This window comes from Falco cherrug, chromosome 3 (assembly GCF_023634085.1).
Source record: "Falco cherrug isolate bFalChe1 chromosome 3, bFalChe1.pri, whole genome shotgun sequence".
Lineage (NCBI taxonomy): Eukaryota > Metazoa > Chordata > Aves > Falconiformes > Falconidae > Falco > Falco cherrug.
In genome coordinates this window covers 30,355,559-30,383,516 of record NC_073699.1, presented here as the reverse complement: position 1 = coordinate 30,383,516, position 27,958 = coordinate 30,355,559, and the positions used below count along the sequence as shown (strand labels likewise).

Sequence of the window (27,958 nt, the reverse complement as noted above, 5' to 3'; positions counted from 1 at the left end):
CTAAAAGCCAAATTGTGCAGAAATTAACAGATGCAGATTTCTAACGATAGTAATTGGTCAGATGAGAAGATCTTTGGGTTCCCTCCTTTCCAGGAAATTACAAGGAGCTAAGTTCCAAAGTCATTGCCATCCCAGGCAAAACAAACCCAGCAGTTCCAGAAGGCAGTTCTCTGCAGTTCGTAAATCAGCATCACGGAGCAGCCTTCAATGGAACTACACAAATTTGCATCAGTGGAACGTTGGGCCTGAATTATCTGTCACAATAAACAAGTTAGAGTGTTTTATTGCCTGGTCAGTACTGGTCTTTCAGTACAGAATACCTAAAGACTTGAGAAAAGGATTCACAGTTTTAAAAAAGAAAACTCTTGATTAATATAATGTTTTGAAAAGTTTACTGGATTTGGGTCTATCAGAAAGTAGATATAAATTCAAGAGCTGCAGTAGGAATCATATATAAAATATTCAACATTATTAACAGCTAGCGAGCTGTGGAATGAGTGAAATAAGTTTGAACATGTAGTACTGGCCTGGGGAACTTAAAAATTGCCATGACCTTACAGAAATCTTTATGAAGTTTGCTTTTGGAAGTGTATTTCTGCTTGCGTATAAGGGGACGTAGGCATTTGTTGCTTTACTTCTGGAGACAGAGCTATCCCTGAACACTTCAAATTTAATTTGCTTTTAATTTCCCAGTTTATATTCCTGAATAGAATAGTTTTGCTTTATAAAAACAACTAATTCCAAGGTGACTGTTTAGTTTGTTTGTTGTTAAAGGTTATTTTTAGCTACTTTGGTACTGCCTTCATTTGGGGCAGTACCAGTGTGGTTAAGGTTAGAGAAGGCAGGGAGGCTGTGGAGAGGTGCCCTGCCCAGGGGAAGGGACGGGAAGGCTACCAAGGATTTCCCTCTGCCAACATCAAGCTACCGCTGCTGGATCACTTGCAGTCATTTCTTTGGGACTCTGTGCAAGCATGGGGCATAGCTTGTGCGTGCCGCTGCCACAGTCCCTGCTCCCACACCCTCTCACTCCCTGCCCCTGCCTTCTCATGCCACCAGCAACCCACCCAGGAACCTCATCTCATGCTCAGTCCCACATTTATGTCTCACTTCCCCAACCCTGAGACTCCTACTTCCAAAGCTCCTCATCCTGACTGTTCACTGGAAAGTGTGTGTCACTACCACTGATGCTGGCCAAAAGGTTAGCGTGCTAAAACAATGACACATATTATCTAGAAAGTAGAAATAAAAAGCATGAGCCTACTGGCATCAGCCCCAGCCCTGTCTTGGCCTCAGTGGTGTTTGCTTGGACGTACAGAGGCTTGAAGAAAGAAGCACACACCAGTCCGTGTTTGCACAATGAACTCTTGATCGGCATGTGTAACCCGCCCCATGGTAAACCCATGGGAGTTACCGCTTTTGGTGGAGGGGTGGGCATCCTGGTGCTCCCAGCAAGGTAGAACAGTGGCACAGACGCAGCTGCAGAGCAGCGTGTCATCCCTCAGGAACGTGTTTGTGCTGAATGATCTGCAGAGGGCACGAGTTGTCCAAGCCTGACCCGGTACGTGGCAATACAGCTGATACACTGAGCTGCAGCCCTGCCCTGCCATGGCCCTGCCTGCCTCCAGCTCCAGCACTGGCTCCGTTCTACCCCGCCTTCCTGCTGGAAAGATGCAACTTCTTTACCCGTGGGAGGAGGGGAGATGACGATGAAATTGTTATTTAGTGATTTCAGCAGTCACCTGCCGAACGGCCCTCGGGTTCTCATTCCTATTTCTGTACCTTAGCCAAGACCTGTTTAAAGAATGTGAAGTACCGAGCAGCCCTGCCCCTGTGCCCCCCACTGAGCACCCTTGGCTGCCGATGCGATGCATGCCCACACATGTTCCCTCTCTGGCCTCATAAATCTTAAATTCCTTTCTCCGCTGTTTCAGGAAGACGGATGGTAGGTGCACTCTGCACAACTTACCCTTTGGTTAGGACACGGAGGGAAGCAGGTACAAAGCTCTGCAGGCAAGAGGAAAAACTGAATGTAGCTTTCCTTTTCTATTTTCTTCAGTGCCCAACGTTCAATGAGTCTGTCCTGGTGGCCTGGCCTCCTTGCTTTGCTCTTTGAAAGGACATCACAGAAGAAAGGTGGGATATCAGTTGTGTTTGCCATCCCTCCCTTGCATACATGCTGTCTGCAGGCAGCTTGCTCCGCTGTCAAGACTCCTACGCAAGCACAGATGCTTCTGCTTTCTGACCTGTGGCAGCGGAGCCCATCCCAGTTGGTAGGCAGCAGGTGGATGCCGGGGTGTCTTCACACACACATCCACCTCTGACACAGAGGTACCCACATCTGTGCTGTGCAGGGACCCCACAGGTGCTGTGGAGGGAGCCAACCCAGATGCCACCCACAGCACTGTCAGGATTTCACGCCAGCAGCATGAACATATTTCTGAAATTAAGTTGCTAAGCTCTTTATTGCACTCGTGCTTTTGTGCAAAGCAGCATGCTTTGCTAATGCTAAATTTACCAGCATTTCACTGTCTAGTGTCTGGTAGAAATCTTAAATATAGCCACAGTGAAACCTACACAGCCTATGTTTTTTTCTACTATTTTTAAAGTGTCCTACAAATGAATTCGAGCCGAGGAAGATGTTAATGTGTTTAGGCTTAATGTGGTGTATGTTTGCCAGCTGATTCCCCAGTGACACGGGTGCACCCGGTGAGCGCTGCGCACACAGTGAGTCTGACGGCTCCAGGGTCACCTTGCATCCATACAGTACATACCTATCTGTATCAGTCTTTTCCAGGTGTACCAGAGCTTGATGCTTGTGCTACAGTGATAGCACACATACCATACGGTATACAGCATATCCAGGATTTCCGTATGTCCTGCAGCCTTGGCTGGACTTATTGCTACTGCTCCACCTTGGCTGCAGGACATCAACAAACCCTGGACAATTGTCCAAAGGCAACACAATTTGGGTAAGTTTCTGGATGGATAAAAAATGTTTGTTTAGAAGAATGGGTGATTGCTCTAAATGTGAAGGACATAATGAAACATGTCTTGCGTGCAATAAATAAAATGCACTGGACCTGTTTATGCAAGCAAATGTATGGCAACATTCTTCACTCCTACCCTTTGGAAAGTTTCTAAGCTACCTGGACTTCTCTGGACATCTGCTGATTTGACTATACGCAAATATAAAAAATCCTGTTATCTGGATTTTACCTTTAAGGCCAACGGTAAGCATGTTACCGGTGACTGCTGACTCCAGAGGACTCTGCAACCCAGGGATATCTTCTGGCCTCCCAGCTGCTGTGACCCCAGGGTCTCACCATCCCAGTCCCACCGGTGTATCTGCTGCTGTTGCCATTTGCAGGGAGGGCCAGTAACGGGGCTGAGCCCCCCGCCCCATGTGGGGACAGGCACACACCCCTGGGACACTACAAATGCCTACAGGTACCAGGCAGGCCCTACGTGCAGGTAGCCCAGACCTGCTGCTCCTCTGCAGTTCCCCGCAGGAAGCCCGCAGCCTCGGCCGCGGGTTCACAACACAGCCACCTCCGTGGACCCTCACACATCAGCCTGGCTCCAAACCCGCCTGATACCCCTGCCGCGCGCCTGGACCCTCCCGCCCGCTGGCTCTCCCCCTGCGCCACGCTGACCTGGCTGGATGTTTGCTCGTGGGTTTTCCCGACGGGCACACGCAACAGGTTAACGCGCGGCCACCGCAGACCTTGCGGCTCCGCACGCGGCACAGCGGCGCGCCCGGACGGCTGTCCCCCGCCGGCGGGGGGGCGTCGGTCCCCATCGCCAGGCCCACCCCTGCGCCCCCCCGGCTCCGCCGCTCGGCGGCAGCTCCGGCCCCTCCTCACCCCGCCCCGGGCCGGCCAGTCGGGCAGCGGCTGCAGCGCCGGCCGCCGCGCCCCGCCATGGGCTGCTCCAGCAGCGCCCGCAGCCGCGCCCCGGAGCCGCCCCCCGGAGCCGCCGCGGCCGCCGGGCCGCCGCCGCGGGGTGAGCCGAGCCGGGCCGGGCCGGGCCGGGCCGGGGCGGGCCGGGGCGGGCGGTCGGGCGGGGGGCTGCCCGCGGGGCTGGCGGAGGAGGGCGCATTGCGGGGAGCAGCGGGGGGCCCGTCCCCGCGTCCGCGCAAACCCGGCGGGGGGCCGGGGCCGGCAGGTTTCTCCCGGCTCTGCGCTGTGCCCGCGCCGTCGGGGGAGCTGCGCCGCGTCGGCGGTGGCCCCGCAACCCGCTGCCGCTTGCGCAGGGCTGGGCTGGTCGCTTCCGCGCCTCTCCGCAGACTTTCTTTTTTTTTTTCAAATTGTATTTTACAGACAGGTCGTGCGGCTGCTGCTTTTATATAATACCTTGTTCCCCGCTCCGAAAAAAAATAATTAAAAAAAAAAAGCGCGAACTAGCAATAGCAGACCCAGCGATCCTTTTGCTTACAACCCCAGCCCAGGCTGCAGCACCCGCAGTGCTCCTGTGACTGCAGTTTGGCTCAAGTCATAGAGGATTAATTTTGGGTGTTGTGGGTGCAAGGCATTTGGATTTGTAGGATGTTTCATAAGAATATCCTTGCTCTTCAGTGGAAGTTCAATGAAACTTTGTTTCCATATTGGTGGTATTTAGCTCTTGGCTCGAAGGGAGGTTTGGAAACACTTTGAAGAGCCTGAGGCTGCAGGTACAGATAGTGGCCTTTCCAGAAAGATAGATGTTGAAGTTAAATACAGAAAAGTTGTTTGTATTTCATTGTGCTACATTTCTTTCCTGTATTCTTGAGTTACAAGTGTCATCTGTTGCTGTTACTCTGGCTGCAGCATCTGTGCTTTCTGTATGGGTTTAGTTTCCGTGTGTTGTCTGGCGGTGGTGTGGTTTGTGACCGCAGAGATGATGGCAGGTTGCATGGGTGGGCGTTCTCTATGTGGCAGTGAAGCCAGCATATTGCTGCAAACCGAGGAGCCCCACTGAAAACACCAGCAGAAATCTCTTTATACTGTACTTGCTGCCTTGTTCACCTGGTCCGTGTACCGAATTCCTCTGCCTTCCCATCCTCTGCTGAAAGAGGTTTGCACAGGAGCACTGAAGAGCTCAGGGAAACAACTGAAGTAATTTATTCTGAGCATTTTAGGAATTCTGTCCATGTTAGGATAGGTTATGAAATGTACTAAATACATAAACTAATGTCATGGTAATGATAAAGTGGTTTGTAACTACAGCTGAAAGATCTCCGTTAACTGGGTAGTTACTGGCCAGACATGTTAGTTAGTTTCTAATTTAGTATAATGAGAGGGTAATTTGAAAGAAACTTCTCTGAATGTGTTAACAGGGGAAAAAAGGTATTTAATTTCCTTCCATTGATGAGTAACTCGCAAAAATGTGAGTCTTTTCCACAAGGAAAGAAAGAAGGCAAAGCAAAAAATACTGTAGCTATGGTCCACTTAAATTCACTGTGCTTGTCATTATTTCTCCAGCTGAAATTGTCTACAGCAGGGAAAATAAAACCTGTAATTTAAAAAATGAAATAGAACTAGAAGGCATCTTAGGAATGTTGACTGCCACATGATGTTCATTCTTCTTGGGAATAAAGGTATTGAACAGATTACTGGGCAGATTTATTTTTTCCGTATTAGAGAATTCTTTGCATTTCAGATGAGAGCAGAGGAATGCTTCCAGGGCTCCCAGTGGTGTGGCTCTCGCGTTGCGTGGCGGTATTTTATAACCCAATCTCTAGAAAACATCTCGATGAAGAGAGGCTAGCTGGCAGTTACAGGGCCAATGTTTATAGGAAAGGCAGGAGATTCCTAGTAATAATGGGTTTGAATTGTTTCTTTTACTGGTAATACCAGTTGAAAACTGTGTAACATGCTAGTTTTCATGGCTCATTTATTTCTGTCTGTAGGTCTTAAATGCTCCCTGTTCACCTGGTACCAGGCAAGGTGAAGGCATGAGAAGTGTCTAAAGGGGTAAAAAATAAAAGTGTGAAAAGATCAAGTGTCTGGTCTCTGAGCATACACAGTTGGTTTTTTTAATCACTACTTAGAGTAGCTTAAGTTTAAGACTTGCTTGCAGTTATCTGATTTGGTAGCTGTTTCATGTTGAGCTCCGGGTTAGGAAAAGGTGTGCCTGGAAGGCACAGTGTGATAAAGATGTAGAGAAGGTAAGCAGGGAAATATATTTGCTGTTTCTTGTAACCTAAGAACTATGTCACTTGATGAAATGACTAGCAGCAGGCTTAAAACCAGCCATAATGTGTTTTACCAAGGGTGTAAGTTGGCTGTAGACCTCATTGCCACTGGTCATGGTGGAGCCTAAGAGTGCAGATGGATTGAAAAGGGGCTTAGGCAGGTTCACAGAGCGATGTCCATGGACAGCCTGAAACCCTGGGTCCCTCTGCCCTTTCCACTGCCCCTTGGCAGCTGTCGGAGGCAGTGTGCCGCCCTGGGTGGGTCTGTGGTCTGAGGCGCGTAGCTGAGCTATACCTCTCTGAATGTGGAGGGGTCAGTTGGACCATGGACAGCTTTACAGTTCCCTGAAAAAATGAGATTTTACGTGTCCCATAGTCAAAGCTTTCTGTCTGTCTTGACATTCCAGATTCCCTGCTCTTGCTTTTCTTCTGGCTTAACTGTCCTTCCCCAGGTCTGTGGGCACACGCTGACCGGGTGATGCTTGCTGGAGGTGCTTTGCTTGAATGCCTCAAAAGAACTGTGAAGTTATCTTAAGTGCAGCAGTATTCAAGGGCCTGTTTTAAGGACAGGATGGTTGGTTTTGTGGGATTTTTTGCTGTTCAGCTATGTGTGTATGAAGTATCATATAGTTCTGCTCACTGGCTTTGACACTGCAATCATCATTTTCTTCAAAAACACAATTTTTCCAGGTTTGTAATTATTATGTAAACAGATTTTGTACATGAATTCCCAGGGTTTTCATGCTGACATTCCTTCGGAGTAGGTTAAATACAAGCTCTTGTCAAACTGAATTTAATCAGAAAGTGATTAACTTAGTCTGATAGGTAGATATAGCTCATTTTGACTCTTCAACTGTTATCCTTAAATACCTGTCAGAGTAATTTTGCCACTTCTTTATTCATAAACCTTATCTGCCAAAATGGCCCATCGCTTTATTTAACCAGTAAGTTGGTGAAGGATGAAAGTAGTGGAAGTTTTAATTTGTTTAGTCTTCCTGTTGTCGAATGTTTTATTAGACAAAGTGTAATATGAATGGTTGTTTAGTATTTAAAAGGACAGACAAACTGGGTTTTGTTTTAAGAAATGAGCACTGCTCACTCTCTGGGATGAGGAAGTTCTTCTCAGTGTTTTTCATTCAGCCCACCTGGCAGCACCACCAGAAGTCTCCCACGTGCAGCCCAGAGCAGCAGCTCCCTTGGGCACGTTGATCCTGTGCTTGGTTTGGGGCAGGAAAAGGTGCTTTCTTGCACAGTGTCCTGTCACCAGCAAACCTCCTGCACACTTCAGGCCTGTAAGGCAAAATGTAATAGGACATTGACCTGTAAACAGGTCAGCTTTCTTCATATAAAAATACATGATGTGCATCAAGCCAAAACTTTTCTTTTTGTGTAAGAGCAGCACCATCCTCTACAGACCTGTGAAGAAGTGTTGTCCATAGCCAGGTGGGAGCTCTTTGACTGACAGTGCTTGTGCAGCCCCCCTGTGGGTCTAGTTCTCATCTAGCTTACATGCCCCCTCACCAATTACCTGTAATTCTCTTTTTTTCTTTCCTTGCCCTATCATAACTGAAAGGATCATCAGGTGAAAACACCCCGACTGCAGACGATCATGAAACCATAGCTGACCAAACACAGTTGGACCCAGTGGAGCATGTGAGTCTTGCCTCTGAGGAGACAAACCCAGGCGAGCATCTGCCGGGAGAGGAGGCTGGATCTGTGATTCTGGCCGTAGAGGGGAAGATTGATTCAGTCAGTAAAAGGGAGGAGCCGGAGGGCACTGAGCCCCTGCCTGCAGAAGCGGAGGAGAGCTCTGAGCTGCCATCTGCGTGGCAAGAGGAGAGCGATGGTTCTTCACCTCCAGCACCAAGAGAAGACACTGGGGCACCAGCACCGGCAGAGGCCAGTGGGCTGGCAGAGGGCAGTGACAGCTCCATAGGGGAAATCATCGAGAAAGTACATATTACTGAAGAGGACCACCTCGCTGAGGGTAATATTTGTGCTTTCGTAAATGCAGAAGACCAAATTCTGCCTCCAGGGAGTTGTGCATGGATCCTTTTGACTTCACTGAGAGCCTCGTATGAGCTTCTGGAGTCAGAATTTGGTCCAGGGAGTCTGTACAATGTGGGGCATAGAAGCACATGGCTGGGGAAGCCTCAGGCTCAACAGTCCAAGCTGTAATAAATTTAATCAGCATTTCCAGTCATTATCTTCGCTATTTCATGTCCTTTTAGTTCTCTAGTAGGTAAAATGCCTCACTATACCCCTCATTTAAAATGTTTTTCTGTGTAGCTTAGACACATTCCTTAGTATTTGCAAAGACCAAAGGCTCTACTACTTAGTTACGTGAATTAATTGTAAAGCAACTGTCCCTATGCATATGAACTTGGAAGGTGCATGCCTGAATGTAGAAGAGAAAGCCTCTCTTTGATGCGCCCTTGCATATCCAGTCTGTCCTAGAAGCTTGGCTACTACACAAGCAGAATAGAAGCAGTGCTGGAGGGACATGGGGCTGGGCTTTCCAAAAATTTTGAAGATGACTGGCTGAGGAGGAAGGCTACATGAGGAAGCAGTGGTGTCTGGGACGGCAGGTATTTCCACGTGCTGTGAGAGGGACCTTTAGCAGGATGTGTGCTCGTTCCCAGAGATTGCAGGCTGTGCTTATCTTCGGGTTAGTGCCCAGAGGATGTGTCTCTCATGGGCTACATGTGCAGGTGAACACTTAACAGGAGGAACCAGGTTTCTCCTAAATGGTACAAAGCAGCTTGGTGTGGAATCAGATACTTCCTGGGGGAGCATTTCTTCAGGGAATAAGCAGGTGAAGCACACGAGAAGTATTTCTCCACAAGGAAACTTGGTATCGGCAGCCTCCTCACTCCACGCTTGCCCTGAAGAGGTGTAAGATGCGGAAGGACTGGTCTGTGTGAAGCCCAGAGCCAGTTACGTGCACTGCCACTAACCCTGTGGCTTCACTGTGTGCCTCTGAACTGGCTGTATAAATCTGACTCTGCATCCCAGTAGCTGAGTGTGGTGGTTGGCTTAGCCTCTCCCATGTCTCTTCACAAAAGAGTTTCAAGGTTTTCTCTACATAAAATGAGCATCTGTCGTTCGGAATAAGGTCTTGTTTTATGTAAGCAGTAAATGACTGGGGTGCTCGCCTGTAAAACATGTAGTTCTGCTCAGCTGGAAACTCCAGTTTCAATAATCACAATTTCTAAGCTTTGAGGCATAGTGCTGGAGGCAGAACAGTGTGCCCTGAATGCTGTGGTACAACCGCACACCCATGGAAACACGCTGACCATTTGCCTGAAGATCAGTTACGGAGCTTTGACCACCAAAGGGTTCATGCTGCTTGCAGGGCAAGTGAACAAGGCTTTGGGGAAAAAGAGTTTTGTTCCTGTTTCATTTCCATGAGGCAAATGGTGGAGGGGACCTTCCATTTTTGTGCTGTGGTGCATATGATTCTTAGCATTTGTTTTGCTTTCCTTTATTCTTCAGTAGCTGTATGAGTAAATTTATTAGGCAGCAGCTTCCCAGGAAAAGCACAGTTTTAGCCAGACTGGCACGTTACCATGTTTTCTATTTCTGTTTTGTTTCAATTGCAAATAAAACTGTGTATATATAAAATAAGATCCAGGAAAAATAATTTGAACAGAAATAGTATTCATGTTGTGTATTGAATAGAGCGTCAAGGAGATTTTGTGAAAGCATCAGGAGGAGAACTTTATGGGCACAAGGAATACATGTAGCTGGACGATGGGAAGTGATTGGGATCATCCTGTTTGTTCCCTATGGATTCATTCGGGGGTACCTTGGTAGGGGGCATTGGAGGGCTGACAATGCAAAATCAGGTTTACAGAAAGGAGCCGGGGCACTTGGTGCTTTTCTCAGTGGATCCTAATTTGATCTCCGTGGTTACTGTTCCCAGGTGAGACGGGAGAACAGGTGGAAACTGAGCTGCTCACTGAGATAGTAAGTGGAGGGCCTGAAACAAAAGAAGAAACAGGAGCAGCTGTGAATAGCACAGAATCGACAGAGATAGGTATGTTGACAGAGGAGGGAAGGACTGCATGGGTTATTGTTTAGGAGACAGAAAAGACTGTGCTGTCCTTAATGAGCATATCTTGTCAACCTCCTGCTGGTGTACAGCTGCTTTCTGCATTTTAACATGAGAAAGAGAGTCATAAATATTTTTGTTTACATTAAGAGATATTTTTGGAAGCAATCTATTGAAAGTCATGCTTTTTACATGGGTTGTCTTTATATAATACATGAGTCTTACTGGTGATAAATTATCCCTCTTTGGGGGAGATGCTAGACTGTAACACGCAGTCTTGGAAAATAAAAAACCTATGTTAAAAACATGACTCTGCTGGTTATTATTTGCAGGGGCTTGTTGTTATGAGCTAATGCCTTAATACTGCTTTGTGATTTCCATTCCATGCCGGTCAGTCATCTTAGATCCCTGTAGACACACACACACACACACATATTTTAGATCATTTTCCTTATCAGCTGAAATCAGCAGTATAGTGCTGTGTTGAAAGCACATTGCGCAGCAAATGCTGTCACATGGTAGGAAGGAAAAATCACTGGCCAAATAAAGTGCTTTTGCAAAATCATCACACCAGTGAAGAGAATTCAAGGGGATAGGATTGTCCCTCTAGCAGACTTGGAAATTATGCTCACAATTCTGTCATCACAGTCTTTCTGCAAAAGTTATTTCTTCTTCCTCCACATTCACTGAGAATCCTACATCATTTATTTTGAGTCCATCACATGAAGTATTTCTATGCTGCAGAAGATAGGGGTTTGCCACAGAAGATAGGGGTTACCCTGTGGTATTGCTGGAATGTGGAAAAGTATGGATGAGCAGGCGATGCTGACACCTCCTCCCTTCCCCCAGTGAAGTTACTGCAACTGCTTTTCCCCGCTCCCCTCCCTCCTAACCACTGGCCTAGATAACCATGCTCAAAATCTCTCTGGGCTGGTATTTCTGTAATTCAGAAGAGGAGAGCTACATCAGGAAGGGTGGGAGGTAGCTTACACAAGCACTTGTCATGACTTCCAGATGAACCTCTTGCACCTGGGATGAGAGGCCTTTTGGTTCCTTCCCAGTGCTATTGTATGCTCTGGTCTTTGAGCTGACAGCAGCAAGCCAGCATGTTTCACCTGTGCTACAGGATTAAGGAAAATGGTTTGCAGCATGAACAGTGCAGCCTGGAAGAGCAGTAGGGTGCGCGTCAAACAGTTTGATCAAGGCATATGTACCTTCATGACCTTGTGATTACTCAGGCAGAATGAGAGAAGTAGTGATCAAAAAAAAAAAAAAGGCAAAAAAAAAGCACTCACCTCCCTTTAATTCATTCATTTAACAATGATCACCTTTATATTGTTACTTTTTAAGCTAGCCTGTGAAGCCAAGGTATTGTTGGCTGTTGGCAACTCTTCTCTTGCAAGATCTGTAAATTTATGCCATATAGCTTTGCCTATGAAGTCTGAGAAAGTTTATTCACTCAACTTGTTTTTAATGTGTTGCCCCTTTGCTTTTGCAAAGAATTAGCTGTGCTGTGAGTTCAGCAAAGCACTTACCTTGTTTCTGGGAAACCTCAAAGAAGAGCATCCTGTTCTGAAGAGTAAGAGGTTTCATCATGTGATGATGACAGCTTTATTGAAATACTTACTTTCTGCATTTACCTGCCTTGACAATATCCTCCCCAACGGTTTTGTAAGGAAGCAGAAAGAGCAGCCCTGCTTCTATGTCTGTAATGCGTTTCAGATGATAGGAGTGTGCCGATGTAGACGGCTCAGAGAACAGCTGTGGGCAAGAAGAGCAAACAATGTTAAGAATGGAGCAGTGACCGTTTAAATCAGGGATGTTGTTGTGTAAGGCAGCAATTCTTCCATCTTGAAAGGATATTGAAGAACCAAAACAAGATTCTGGGCAGGGAAGCAAGATCGCTAAAGGGAATGGAAAAATTCTTACTTTGAGACATCAAAAACATTCAGAGCCTCACCTCCGAGAGGGTACGACTAAGAAGATATGAGCTGACGCTAGTGCAAGATAAATACCGTTTTAAAGGTAGCCAAGGTCAGCTCTGAACAGGGAGTGCTGCAGTGACATACTGGGTGTGTTGAATTCAAAGCCAGTAAAGGGAATTTTTTTTCACACTATATTACCAATGTTCATGCGCATTAACTGTCAGACACGTCACAGAATCACTGCAGTTGGATGTCTCTCACCTGTCACCTGCATTCCCATGCAAAATTCCCTCCTTGCCTGTGTTCCCTACCCAGCCTTGTGAAATACCACCACATGGGACTTCGCTACAAGGAAGTCCCACATTCTCATGTTCCCAACCTATCTTTGCAGGGTCTTCTGCCTAAGAGAGAAGTAATTTGGGGTGGGATGCTCTGACACTATGGTTTCTGCCAGTCATCCCCTTGGGCACCATCTTCTACCTACCAAGGAAGCCAGCAAGACACATACCTTCTCAGCTGCTGATGGCCAGCACATGTAGTTTCGGGGGCTGCATATGAACGGGATAGGGAAAGAGGAAGCAGAGCCAGTGGCTGCTTGTGGTTGTTCCAGGTCCACACAGAACATTCTTAAAGATCGGGAGAAAAGCAGATACCCCCTTCATCCTGTGATGCTTCCAGGGAACTTTCACTTAGAATTCCTGTAAGGCGTGGTGACTATCAAGTTGTACCCTCAATTAATTGTTACATTATTTTTTTCTGTGTGTTTCAGAGACAGCTAATAACAAAGAATAGAAGTTGTATCTCTACGAACACCCTCTTCGCGGGCCTTCTCTTCTGTCCACATGAATATTTTTAAATTTTATTGGACTGGGAAAATAGAAATGCTTTTATGGATTGAGCCACAAGCTACAGACATGAATGGGAGGCACCAGGAAAAGTTTTATACATATTTTTTGGAGTCAAGCTGCCACGGCTTCAAGTGTTTGAAACACATGAACTTTCACCTCCCTGCCAGAGTGCCTTCTGTACACGGCTAGCACAGTGGGATAGCTTTCCAGCGGCTGTATAACCATTCAGTTTTCAATTAGGACTTTTCCCAGGTTCAGATAACTAACTCAAACCTTTGAAATCTCCAACCAGCATTACACAGGATAAAAATACAGTGTAGCTTTTTTCTTTTCTTTCTTTTTCTTTTTTTTTAATGGTAGTATGCAGGTAATTTCTCTGAGTGCCTGGACCACCAGTGTATGGACCTATTGAAGTGTATAGCACATAGAGGACTGGAAGATGGAAGTGCCCATTTACCGAGCTGTAACTAACTGCAGAGGTTAGTTTTCCAGAAAATGTAAGATATACAGGGTACAGTGTCCAGGACCCAAGTGGGTGTCTGCTGCTCACTCTCCATTTTTAAACATAAATGTATTTAAAGGCTAGAAGTTCAATATATATGATGACTTCTGCAAAAACAGGGAGAAGAGGGCATTTTAAAATGTAAGTAGGATGTTTTAGTCTTATAAATTCTAGCACACAAAATATAAAGAGAACTTCACAGCTGTTAACAACGACAGTGATTAATAACCTGTCTTTAGCTGTGCAGCTTCTCATACGCATTTGTGTCTTCTAAACTAGATCTCTAACCAGAGACACATATAAGCCTGTTCCCAAAGGAGAGGTCATCTATTATATTTCCCTGGAGTGCTGTCCTCCAGGAGAAGTATGCTGTCAGGGACTGTCTGGGTTATTTTCCAAAATGCTGAATAATCATTTTGGAGGTGAAGCGGAATGGGAAAGCTTTCCAACACTTCCTGTGAGAATGGGCCCTGAATATAATTGGTGTGATGATCAGACAGAGAGTAGAAATTTGTTCTGATGGTAAATGTTGCAAAGGGACTGTATATTATATATTACTGGGGACCGTGTTTACAGGATTCTCTGGCATAAGGAAGTAGAACATGGAGAAAAGGTCAGTTATCTAAAAAGGGCAAGCATGTGTTGCTGTTTTATTAGCTTTATTGTACAAAAGGACTCAATTTTTACTGTCATTAGCAAATCATACCAATCCCCTCTAAGAGCTAGATTTTGTGCTGCATGTGCACATCTGACTCCAGCTGAATTTTGTTTGTATTAAATAATCTAGTTGATATCCTTGGCCTATCAGCCTTTTGTATAAGCTGATATTCCTTGGCTGTATTGCTAAACTGAAGGGTTTCTGCTTTTACAAACTTGTCAGCTTCATTTCACATCAATTTTTTTAGACAACACCATAAACTTTTAGAACCAAAATGCATACTTACTTCTTTTTTTTTTTTTTAGGGATTTTTTGCTAGGTGGATATTGCAGAGTTTGGATGTTGCGGAGTTTTTTATTTATTTTAACTTCTCTGTTGTAGAAGGCTAGTAAAAACAAGCAGCTAGTTCTATGAAAAAGCTATTGACATGAAAGTGGGAATTAAAAATTCAAACAGAAGTAGACAAACTTTTTGTCCACCTACCTAAACTGTTGCATGACAAAAAGCCATGAGAGACATACCATGCACTTTGGAGAGCTGAGGAGTGGGGGAATGGTTACTGAGCAGGATGAGGACTCCCTGGGGTGATACAGGACTGGGCTGGGCATACATCCATGGCCCAGGACACACCAAGAACTTCCACCTTCAGCTGCATGTCATGGCTGGTTTCCTCCTGCGAGCTGGGAATTTGGTTCTGTCACCAGCACCTGTGCCAGCACAGCCCTGCTCCCAAACACAGGAGATTAAATCAGCGGGAGAGCCATGCTGACTACTTGCAAGTTGTGTGTTAGATCATGAGTTGAAGTTTGACTAGTTATATTAAATGTTTTAAAAGCATAAATAAACCAAGAGGAGTTTTGTGACAGAGGTCAGTAGCATTAGCAGCAACAGAGGAGGCTGCATTTGGAAATAAAATACGAAGATACAAGGGAATCAAGATAACCTGCTCACCTCAGTCACTCTTTTTACCGCTGTTTTTACAAGACAGATGACAATATACGTTCTTACCTCACCATTCAACTTTTTCAGGTCATTAAGCAATGCTAATGGTAACAAGAGCAATCTCAGCTAGTCAACGACTCAACAGTATCAGCTCTTCTCAGTTACCATCAGTCCTTACATATTCTGTAATTACAACAACAGATGAAAGGTATTTTTCCTTTTCTTTCTAAAAGATGAAATATGCTTGACGATGAGTTAAACATGGAATGTTAAAACCTAAGATCCAAACATGGCTGCTAGATGTACACTGAACTTCCTTACCTTCAGGAGCACACTGGGGTCTAGTGTGCATGGTCTGTAAGCTACCAAAGCATGCACTATGCATAAAGAGCCAAAATACATGCAGTTATTTGCCTCTGCAAACCCCAGACATCACAGACGTTGCCAAAGGCAGAAATTGGTCTGTGGATCAAAAATGTTTCTCACAATAGAAGCTGAGAGGAGGATATGCTCCAATGTCTGTGTTTACAAGATATGCCTCCAGAGATATGGCAATATACCTTAGCTTTTTTTTTTTTCAACCCATAATCAAAATACAAAACAATCTCCAAAAATGTTTATCAAAAGCTAGACAATCTTCAGCCCTTAACTTCATCCAAGGTAGAAGTAATCATTTCGTGCCGCAGGGAGCGCTGGGCAGGCCACTTGAAGGAACAAACTTAATTTCCAAGCTAACAAGAAAGTTCTGGTTGGAATTTTGCTTCAATTACCAAGAAACAGCCCTAGAAAAGGCTAAATTTGCACCCTGTCAGCTCTGTGCAGACACACATGCACACTGTGCTAGGATCCCAGAAGATAATCAGCAATCCAGCTGGCTAGTGTTGGCTCTTTCACTCAATAAGAAACTGCTTTCAGGTAAAAGCTGCAGCAGGAGCAAGGTGCTTGTAGCAGGAGATTAGGACAGTTTGAGTTTGGTTATGTTCTTTAACAGAGGACAAAGTTTCATTAAAACTAGGTACTGAACTTCATTTTTGCACTGCTTAATGTGTAGATAATGTAATCATTTGAAGAAGAAAGAAAACTACTAAAAGAAACACCTGGTAGAACATGCAAATTTAAGTATTTCTTGACTTTCATAGAAATAGAGGGCCTGTTTTGTTGTTGTGGGTTTTTTTTTTTTATATTACATGTGATTGAAACAAATTTTAAATGGTGCGACTGGAATGCCACAAGCTGAATTACAACTTCATATTTTGCATGCTAGAAGCTCAGTCTAGCAGATGAATAAAAGTGAAGTTTAACTTACCTCTAGTTAAACCAGGACTTACTGTTTGTATACTTGCTGAACTAAAACCTAAGAGATAGCCATGAGACTTGCTTTTTATATTGGAGAATTAAAGGGCTTAGCCTTATTGTTTTAAAGAACAGAATCAAGTAATATAACTCTGCTTAAAAAATAAAAGTTTTAAACATCTTTATGGAAGACTGATTGTTTATATTGAGAGCTGATATGTTTAAAGCTGTAAACAAGAGAGTTTATTTCAGTTATTCTAGTATTTTTGACGCTTGTGTCTGGACAATACAATTTTGAGACTGTATCTGAACAATACATATTTAGACCTGAGCCATTCAAGAAACTGTGAAGCTGGTCTCCAGCTAAAAGCTAAAGAATCATAGAGCTAAAAGTGGATTTTAATTCCTGACTTTTTGCAGAATGGCGCCTACTTACTGATAGAAACAATTTAAATGGTAGTAATGTATTTCATCTTGTTAGCTGCATCCAGCATGCTTTTTTTTCTCCCCCAGGTGTTTCACTTATCTTTCAGTCTCAGACTGTACCTTACTGCGGATGGCAACGGTGTATTCACACCCCTTTGTAGCAGTAAAGTCACCCGAGGGAGCTCTATAAAAAAGTTGTATCAGCAAACGGACAAGTCAGCGCACACACAGAAAAAAAATACCAAACCCGCCATCTAGTGTTAGGCGCAAAGTTGGCAAAGAGGCCGCACAGCACAAGTAAGGCAGGGGGAAATAACGCGGCGGTAGGAAGGGGTATAGTCACAGCGAATATACAAGGCTGAGCTTAGCTCATGTTCAACCCTATTGACATCTGCTGAGGGTGAACTTTAACTAAGTCTGCTACAAATAAGTGAAATATATTCCAACAAAGTAATTATACGTGAACAAAGCTGTAACTGAGAAACACGAAGAAACTAGGAACCTTCAAATGTAACTCTGTTTAATTACATTATTCTTAATTAGTTGTAACTGACAAAGTGAAGCAACATTTGATCTGCGTTTCCTAGAAAGTTATATTCATGTTAGTACTAGCTCCTTCCTAACAAGTCTGATTATGCTTTCTCTTCAGTGGGATCGCTTCTTGAGTCAGAGCTGTAGAGAATAAAAGACATGAATATTATAGCCAAAGAGAGAGAACAAAAGCAGAAGCCAAAACTAACAAAGTTTATGTATAAGAAGTTTCTATGCAGGAAAGTCAGGTGCTTTTCAAAGGCTGTTGCTTGGAAGTTCAGTCTGAAATACCAAAAGAATTATCATGCTTCTAATAAAAATATCATCTCCATTTTGTCAACAGAAAGCAAGATAGTGCTGTAAAAAAATCCATACATCTCTACATACTTGCTGTGACAACTTCATTATGAATCTTCTCTTCTGTAAAGATATAATTTACAAGCTTAGTAAAAAGCAGGAGAAATGGCCACTTCACATCACATCTAGAAGGGGTAAAATCGGGCTGACTGTTCTCACAGCTTTCCAACTGCCCTTCTGGCGTATGCTGAAGTGATACCAGGAATGCATGAAAAATACAAAATATAGTTACTGCAATAGTGCAACTGAAAAGTAATGAGAGCTGGAAAGCATAGCTGACAAGCAGGAAGGTAAGAAACCACAAGTGGGACACTTAGAGTTTATCTAAGGATGGAGATGATTCACACCACGTGGCTGTGGTATTGAACGCAGGGGGATTTTCAGACAAGGCAGTATCTGCACATGCCATGCAAAGGTGGACAGCAACAGTGTTGCCAGATTGGGTTTGTCTTGCATGCTTACCATATGAAAATCATTAACTGATTAGGAGTATGAGACATGAGCATCAGTAGGCATTATACACAGAAGACAAATGATACCCACAGGACAACTTCAGTTTGGATTTCAGTTGTTAGACAGCTGAACCCACAGTACTGTGAATTGACCTGCGGCAAACCAGCGCTATGCCCTCTTCTTGCTATACTGCTGCTTTTGTGGCTTACCAAAATTGAGTGGGTTTGGTCACACAGGATGGGATTAGAAATAGCTGCTGAAGCACCTCAGTCATGGCACCCTGGCATACAAACAGCAGCAGCCAGCCTCTGGGATGAGCAGCCTACAGGATTCCGTCTCACGGTACCTTTGATAAACAAAGTACACGTTTCTGCCACTGAAACAGTACATTCTTCAAGCTGCTGCATTTAGCTGTTTTTACTCCCTACACAAAGAAAGTGAAGATACAGTGACAATAGCATCCCATATTTAACTGGATGGCCATCTTCACAGAACAGAGCAAGACGCTGAGGTGAACAGACTACAACAGAGAAGAATTTCTGCTCCTTTCCCCCGAATAAACTAATAGTGTGCTTAATCATATGGCTGTGGAGAAGACAGGGAATCAACTCCAACATGAGATAGCAGACTTTCAAACCAGATCCTTAAAACCACGATATCCATTTCAACTTGGTTAGAAGATAAATGCAGAGGGATGGAATAATTTACTAGCATCACCAGTCTGTCTGACTTCTCAATATTGCTTAATCACCCCATCAAGCGGATGCTTCTGTCCTTAATAGTAGAGAGAAAAATGTCAAGAACTATAATGTCATGGTAGCTGAAAGCTTCCTATCTTGGAAGATTATTTTTATCCTTAGCTATTAGGAGATAGATAATAAACCTATTCTTATGGTTTGAATTATTTCTATTGAATAAACAAGATGCGGACTTTTTTGTAATGGAGTATAGAAGCATAATCAGGAAAAGTTTGTTCCCAGAACAGACAAGCACAGTTTTAGAGATGCAATCATAATTTATTCTTATTAAATGGGATATATATTTTTTTAAAAATCAAAACAGTCAAAGTTGAATTGCTATGAAAAAGGTTACAGGTTACTCATTTACAGCTGATTAATAAAGTTAGCGCTTTACTTCAGAATAGCATAATTTTCTTCTTTCTGAAATTAGTATTAACTTTCTTAAGCAATTGCTTCCATATGAAAAAAATGTGAGTCCCAACAGGAATCTATTCTGTAAAGTTTAACACAGTTCAGAAACAAATACAACAAAATTCCCCAAAACACCAAAGCGAAGATGCACACTATGCAATTCAAGTGTTCTGTCTTATATGAGAAAAAATGAAAGAAATGGGAAAATTGTTATGAAAAGCTTACTATTACAAATCATTATTTTTCCATATCCAGATCACCCACAGTATAGCTGTCATACATTCACCCAAGTGTGTACTTTAATACCTAATATCCAGTCACCAGCACAAACTAAGGGCCCTGTCCTGCAATCGGGCTCAGCTGATTTTAGCAGGAGGTTTCAGGGTCTTCCAGCAGAGAATTCACTGTAAGCTCATATTTTAGAGAATCCAAGGCCACAATCCAGAAGCAAGCACCTTTCCTCAGTAAGTTTACTGATTGCAACTGTACCTAACTGCTGATAGTCAATTGTAGGAACAGACAGATGTCAGGGAGAAGTATTACATCTAAAATGGCTGTCATAGGATAGTCAGTCTCTATTTATAGTCAGGCTGAAGCATCTTGGAGGGGTCCCTGAATGGCAATAGCTTCAATCTCAACTCGGGCACCCTGTGAGAAAACAATGAGGAAACATATTAGGAGTTTAATATCTTTTTTTTTTTTTTTTTTTTTACAAAGCAACTGAATGTATAATACAATCTTGTATGAACAGAGTGACATTTGAGGGAGATTATACTTCTGATAACATTGCTAAATTAGTGCTAGAACTAAGTAATAGTGAAAATTCACTTTACTTAAGTATCATAGCCCCTGATTTCTAGCGTTGTAGCCATCTTTCACCATCAAGAAATCTCTCTCTCATATTGAGATATCTTATAATGTGTGGAAATAAGACTTGTATACTTAGAAAAAACTAAATACTTCAGAGTCTTCTTTCAAATAGTTGCAATTGAAGCTATTCCATAATAAGAAAAGCTGTCAGAATGCTTCAGAAGTAAGGAATTTCAGAAAACTTTTTGTAGGCGGAAAAGTGACACTTACTTTCGGCAAAGCAGCAACCTGATAGGCTGCTCTGGCTGGGAAGTTTGTCTTGAAAACTGTAATTTAAGCAGAAACATCCACCAATCACTTAATTTTGCTTGATAAAACACAGTTCAAAGTAATCTGTATAAAATGTAGTCATTGGAACAGTTTCAGGTTCAAGGCTACAGGACAAATAGTCTTTGGTGCCAGCTATCATTTCCCCATTGCTGGTTTAGGTTTTTTTGGTCACTGACTGCTCCAACATCTCAGCAAGCTACCATTCATCATCAAGAAGCCAGCTACAGCTGTGATTCTAATGGCCAGTGATAACCTGCAGTCTGCTGACACTGCATGGCCTCAACACCAACTTGGCCGAAAAAGAACGATTAAATCAGAATGGTGATCATCCAGTTGCAAACACCAGGGAATGGGAGAGTGCTCTTTCACACAAAGAGCAAGAGGGAGAAACAGGCCCCTGCCAAGTCATGAGCAAAGATGCCAGATCTGCTTAAAGTCAACAGGGGGCCAACACTACTCATATCAAAGGCAGGCATAGGAAAAATAGTCCCTTGACCTATTCCTCCATTCCCAGTTAGGCCTGGCGCTCAAGGATATTAAAACAATGGGTCAAGGGACATGGGCCAGGACAGCAAAATAAAGGCGGGGGGGAGAAGGGTAAAGGTGCAAGAGCTGAATTCATAGACTCATAGAATAGTTCAAGTTGGAAGGGACCTTTAAAGATTATCTAGTCCAACTCAGCCCCCTGCCATGGGCAAGAACATCTTTCACTAGATCAGGCTGCTTAGAGCCCCGTCCAACCTGACTTTGAACACTTCCAAGGAATTTGTGTAATTAAATTGAAGTTTTACCAGTGAGAGTTAACACTAAGCTCAGAAACGGTAACTTTCCGTGTCCTGCACTGACAAGGCAGGATAATAGCTCACAAAGAACAGCAACTGCTGTCTTGAACTACAAGCAGGAGGCAACAAGTAACTTAAGTATCCAGCTGGTCTGTTTTTACCCTGCTTAAACACACACTTTGACATGCAGAAAAGCGTGTTGATAGCTCATCAATAACACTTCATTCAAAACCAGATGTTGCTATCTAATTAAAAACCAAAGCCATGTAAATAAGGAACTTATGTGCATACTCTCCCAAATGCTTCTGCAGAATATGGCTTACTGGAATGACCTATTTCAGTCTACATCCAGTTTTGCTGACCAAGCATTTTTTTTTGTTTGTTTTTCCCTTAAGTGGAGCAGTGTGGCTCATCCTTGTATAAAAAGTGTATGGTATTGTATAAAAAGATCCAAAGAGACTTTAAAGAAATGGAGATACAAAATCTGAAAATAAGCATTTGAAGGCTGCCTATGGTGGAACTACATAGGGATAACAGCATCTGTCAAGGTAAAGAGGCATGGAAGATCAACCTGCAGGGATGGCAGGAGCTGATCTTCACATGACAGTGAGTTAGTGGAATGGTAGGACACAAATCCACTGGAAAGTAGGCTGTGCTTGATCTGATGCTTGCAAATTAGGGTGTTTGGGGTTTTTTTACTATTAAATTTCAACTGGAATCTCGAAGATTCTGGAACTACACAATCTGAGTCATTAAAACACTTTGCCTAATGTGAATATAATTTGTTCCACAAGCCATACTAGTAAAACAGAAACAAAAAAGATCTACTTACATTGTTTGTAAATATCATTAATATCATTGAAATCCTTCATGTCTGCCATCAAAACCGTAGTCTTCACAACTAGAAATTACACAACTGCCGTTATTTTAGACCTCTGACTTGTATACAGAAGTTGAAATCTTCAGTGCATTTCTTGCTTTTATTTCATAAATTTCTCTCAAGTATTCTAAATATTTTGAAAAGTTTTGCAAACAGATGTTGACTATTAGAGTTACCACCTAAAAAAATCCGAACAGCTACTATTTAATAAAACTTTAAGGAATTAGACATTCCTGACCAGCTCTGAAAATATCCATTTTAAATTTCATTCTAAGCCCAGTTCTTCCAAGAGGCATAGAACTGATAAGCAGGTCAATTAAAAAAGCTGTTGTAAGCCAACTGTTGGCAATAAACTATATTATATAATATCTGCTGCCAGAAGAGTCCATAACAGGTCTGAAAATACAGTCTATACTAAATTTTTTACCCATGACTGCCCAAGCCTGATTTGGCTCCACTGTTAAGAGTCCTTCCCCCCAAAAAGTATTGAAAGCTCCTAGAATATTAGCACCATAGATACAAACCTGCTTGTACCTGGAGCAAAGCCTAGGCTGCTTAAAATGCCTGTAGTCATTTGCAGCTCTGTCTATATCTGAGCTTCCCCAGTTAGAGTTAAAATATTAGCACTGTGGGCAGAAACTTCCGGTGAAAAGCAGTGTTCCATTGATACCCACCAAAAAGACTTGCATTCTGACTTATTCTTGTATTTTGTAACCCAGACTCATGATTCCTTTTGTTTCTTCCAGCTATTGATAACAACTGAATGTTTAGCAAACAGCCTTTTTGTTTTTTAAGCCCACTGCATTTTTTTTTTAATCCAGGTAAAACCAACCATTTGTTTGCCACCATCACAGCAGCACTTACCATTGCCATAATCACAGCCTGCAGCTCTCAGGATTTCTCCCATGTTTTTTAGAGCCTAATGAAAAACAAGGCAAAAATCTTTTAACTATCAGCTTGGTTGTATTTAGGTAAGTATGTAAATATATAGTTTTAATTTGGCTGCATCCACGTTATACTGTAAGTTCACCCAGCAAATCATCAACAGTCCTCAGTGAGTAAGCAAAATCAGAAATTAATAAAAGGGAACTTCTAATAAACACAAATATTAAAGCATCCATTCATTAGATGTAAATGCATGATGCAGCTCCATCTCACCCTATTACGTCACATCACCTTTTTGCTACTAAGGGAACAAAATCTTTCCCTGACTCAAGCCAGGGTTATTGCTGAGGTCTTAACCTTTCTTATAAACATTGATTCTTTCATACATGAAATACAGATTCCTCCCCTGCCCTCCAAGTTCTTTAGGTGGAAAATTACAGGGTTAGAATGGAAGGACTTCCTCCTGCTTTTCCCTTATTTTAGAGGGTGTGAAATGTGATCTCTAGGTGTCTTCAGTTTCTCATGAGTCCGTGTTTGACTACACACATGCTAACTCCCTTACAAGTTTATTGCTAGAAGACTTCTTACCTGCTTAGCTTCTTCCTTTGCCCCTCCAGAGACAAGCTGCCCAGTGGAAGGTTCTATACCAATCTGTCCTGCAATGTACATTGTTCGGTCTACTAGGACTGCTTGGCTGAAAACAAGTGACATTTTAGGTTTAATGTTTCCCCATCAAAACATTTAACTATCTGAAGGCACATTTCACATATTCTTCAGTAGTTTATAACATCTCAGAAAGACAGAGGACTGAGGTTTTCCATGCACAAGTCTGTACGCACAACCACACATTCAATCTGTGTATGCTTTTGGGAGAGCTGGGATTAGACCACCTATGGAAGTGCATAGCTCTGGTTTTGAGGAAATAAACCCTGATTCTTGCAAAGGCACAGGGTATGAGCACAGCAGCACAACACTAAACTGAGCTACACAGCTTCCACACTGCATAAAGCAGAGGGGAGGCAGAGTAAATAAACACAATTTTCCACAATTTTTGGACCTGCCCAGATATATATCCCACCCTAGTTTGACAGGTAGACAATACCTTTCACCTACATCTCAGCTGCAGAACGGGGTGGGGGGAAGTGGAGAAAGAAAAATCAAAAGAATGCCGATTAGAAAATTGAACATTTTTCTTCTCAAACAAGCACCATGATAGTGAGTTACAGCTGTAAGTTGAAGCCCTGCACACTAATTCTCTGGCAGTATTCCTCCAGAGTCATGAATTTGGCCAGTCAGCACAACTTCTAGATCACTCCATTCCCAGAACAATCACTTTCCTCTCACCAAATAACCTGAGTGACCTGTTGGGTGGGTTAATTCAGAAGATTGAAGATTTCAAGCTATTTGCAAAACATTTTTAAATAAATGTCAGGTGTGTTTTTGCTGAAGTAGAGTTGGCAATTATTAATGTCTTTAATTACCACGAAGAGATTAAAAGATTAAAACAAAGATTTAAACTACCTAGCAAACATTACACAAGGGACATAGTTTACTTCTCTTCAGCTGGTAATTAAAAATATTTCACAGAGAAATTAGGAAAAGACTCTTTTGAAAGTGTTAGTGGTGTGTCAACACTGGCTTTTTTATCTCTTCCCACTGTACAAGAAAACACATAGTTTTGACAATTCAGCAGTGTCTCAAGTTACACAAAGTAGGGTTAGGCACCTCCCTGAAGCATCTAAATTAAGAGGTTAGCTTCCCTTTAATGCCAGTGGGGAAAGAAAGGGGACTCTTCCAGAGAATATTTTTATTATATCTTCTCTCTTAATTGGATTGACTCAGTTGGATTGTCTCAATCCATTGACTTCACATTGGACCAACCTAATTTGGGGACTCAATAAAAAGATTACAGTTAGGCAATCTGAAGAGTGCCATCACTCCCATCTTTTCTTTTACCCCTGTCCTAAATTCTCCTGTAATTTCACAAGGGGAAAAAATAGCCAGTAACTAAATTGCTATGGTAAAATATCTTATGTGGTGATTATTTTCTCTATTATCAACTAATGAAACCAGAGTACATCACAAAACTACACCATTTAAAGAAGAAAAACTAGTGAGTCATAGAATGGTTTGGGTTGGAAGGGTCCTTAAAGATCACCTAGTTCCACACACACCCCGCCATAGGCAGGGACACCTTCCACCAGACCAGGCTGCTCAAAGCCCCATCCAACCTGGACCTGAGCACTTCCAGGGATTGGGCATCCACAGCTGCTCTGGGCAACCTGTGCCAGTGCCTCGCCACCCTCACCATACAGGATTTCTTCCCAACATCTAATCTAAATCTACCCTCTTTTAGTTTAAAGCCATTACCCCTTCTCCTGTCACTACATGTCCCTGTAAAAAGCCCCTCCCCAGCTTCCCTTAGGCCCCTTCAGGTACTGGAAGGCCACTAATAAGGTCTCCCCAGAGCCTTCTCTTCTCCAGGCTGAACAACCCCAACTCTCTCAGCCTGTCCTCATAGGAAATGTTTGAATGAATGAAGTAGTTTTCTAGCTGATGCAGTCTTGTTGATAGAAAATACATGTATGAACCAAACACATATGCTTCCCTCATTTTATTTTCTTTCCTACCATGTCTTGCTTTGTTTGAGGCACAGGCCCTCAGACCACAAACTTCTGTTTCTGTTTGAAGCACAGAAAACCATGCAACAAGAAGGCATGAGCTCTCTAAAAAAGTCTCGTATTGGTTATTATAAAGCAAATGAAACAACAAATCATTTATCCCAACAAAGACTTTGGAGCATCCTAAATAGTGAATAATTAGGAAAAAACACCAACAAGCTGAAGCCTTCTCATACCAATGCCAGATCAACATCTGTAGCAGTCTTATTGGGTCCCTTTCTTTGCCCCTCAAGTTCCTTCTCTTGACAAGCTTACTGGTGGAATCTTCCATTCACTGAGACTATTAACAATTTACCAACTAAAGGGTATAATTTTACAGGAGTCAAATGCATGAGCGAAGCTCAGAGAAACTTCAACTACACAACACCCAATCATACTTCAACTGCAAATGTATCCTATAACTACAGTCAATTGTAGCTACTCATTAATCCCTGATTCAGCAGAAATCTGGTGTGCCTAGAGTCATTCAGGTTTCAGTATACCCAAGTGCATAACTGGACAGACATTACGACATTAGAAGAATGTTATCCAGCAGAGAGATGGTGTTGAGAAGCATGCTCTTTAAAGACATGTACTGCAAAGATGATCTGATCTTTTTTACATAGATGATTGTTGACACAACAGTATCTTGGCTCCATTAACATTAATGAGATATACATATACACATACACACTCACACATATCTTTTTATATATACACCTACCTATCTCAAGGTTTAGGAAACTGGATGCAGTAAAGGAAATACAAAAATACAGTAAAAATAGGTCACCAAAAAAGCATACTGAAGGGTTGTAGCAGAACCAGGAAGGCAGCCCATACATCCCAATTCCTCATTCTCTATTAAGCCCACATTCCTCTGTTACTATGTTCAGACTCCACAGCAGAGATGTAGCAGTTCTTGTGCAACTTCTGCTCACTGGACTTTGACAAGTTTACTGAAACCAATAAACTAAGTTATTGATCAACGTACTGAAGTTAGACCCATCATACAATTAAAAGGCTGCTTAACAAGCAGTATTTCATTAAGAACTACTAAGCACAAAATGTTGGAGTGCAGTTAATCCCCAACAGAAGTGGAGAGCTATGTTGAAGGCTAAGCCAGTGGTTTGTGTGTGCACAGCTAAAGCATCACCTTCCCGTATCCTAGATGTTCTTCTCACTACAAGCCAAGCCAGGCCCCTGGCTGCCCCCAGCAACAGTTTTGTTTACAGAAGTTAACCTTCATGTCAGGGCTCTGCTTCGACACTTTGTATTTCTCCATCTTTGTAATTCCCGTAAAGGACACACAGTTTGAAGAGCAGAAAGCTCAGTTACAAAGTAACAGAGACAAAACCGTACCTGGAAGGCACTAAGATGCTACAGGGGAAAAAGTTTAGACCAAAGGAATCTGTGCTTGTATTGGGAAAACAAAGCCCAAATGCAGAATTAAAAATTCTTAGAAAATGCCTTGGTAAAAATCCCTCAGTACCTTAGCTACAAGGGTCTACTATAGTTATTGAGTATTTTTTCACACCCAAATAGCAAAGCGAAACCTTTCTCCAATTAAAAATGGGAGCACTTCTTTTTAAAATTACATTCAGAGCCATTGCAACAACTTACTTGTGAAAACAGTGAGCAACATATTACATGTTTTACAGCAGTTAAGTTTTTAGACTGAAAAGCACCTATAACCTGCTGGAAGTCACATTCAGAATAAGAGATTTGCAATTCCCAGGCAGCGAATACTCCAGCAGCCAAAGCGCATCCTGGTTTGGGCTCCACCTTCACTTCCCATCACCTCCAGAGTCAACATTCACATTTTAAACCCCTGCTTACCACTGATTTCAGAATTATTTTCCCAAACTGGCTTTTTGAGAGACATTTTAAAACTGCGCCTAAATCGCCGCCAGCCTTGCAGACCCGTCCGTGCTGTAGGACCCCAGGTGTCCCTGGGGGGTTACCGGAGGGGAGTCCGGTGCCTGATGGAGGAGCCCACCCCCACCACAGCCCTCAGGGCTGCCTGGCAGACCACCGCCCCAGGCCCCTGCCGACGGGCAAAACCTGCTCCCGCTCGCTCCTGCTCCTTCCCAGAGACCTCCGTCTCGCTAAGGCATACCTGTATGGACCCAACGCAGGGGGAGCCTTAGCAGTGCTGATTATTTTCTTCACGAGCGAGGCCATAACTGCCGACAGCCCCCTCCTGCCCTCTCCTCAGCGAGCCGCCCGCCTGCCCCTGCCCGCCTGCTCTGCTCCGCCCCGCCCACTGGTGCCGCAGCGCCCCGCAGGGGGGTTCTGGGAA

The 27,958-nt window shown here is 43.3% G+C and overlaps 2 protein-coding genes across 2 annotated transcripts; one reads left to right on the top strand and one right to left on the bottom strand.

Annotated features, from left to right (window-relative positions):
- The first annotated feature begins 3,659 nt into the window (after positions 1 to 3,659).
- ERICH5 (glutamate rich 5) lies at positions 3,660 to 19,062 on the top strand. Its single transcript, XM_055705454.1, has 4 exons — positions 3,660 to 4,002; positions 7,746 to 8,159; positions 10,098 to 10,211; positions 12,921 to 19,062. Exons 1-4 carry the CDS (start codon positions 3,921 to 3,923, stop codon positions 12,941 to 12,943), a joined length of 633 nt encoding a protein of 210 aa, XP_055561429.1. The 5' UTR covers positions 3,660 to 3,920; the 3' UTR covers positions 12,944 to 19,062.
- Positions 19,063 to 19,156: 94 nt separating this feature from the next.
- On the bottom strand, positions 19,157 to 27,917 carry RIDA (reactive intermediate imine deaminase A homolog). The gene is made up of 6 exons (XM_005445382.4): positions 27,776 to 27,917; positions 23,588 to 23,693; positions 22,979 to 23,033; positions 22,067 to 22,135; positions 20,393 to 20,448; positions 19,157 to 19,960 (listed from the first exon to the last, which is right to left on the bottom strand). Exons 1-6 carry the CDS (start codon positions 27,838 to 27,840, stop codon positions 19,898 to 19,900), a joined length of 414 nt encoding a protein of 137 aa, XP_005445439.1. The 5' UTR covers positions 27,841 to 27,917; the 3' UTR covers positions 19,157 to 19,897.
- Positions 27,918 to 27,958: the final 41 nt, after the last annotated feature.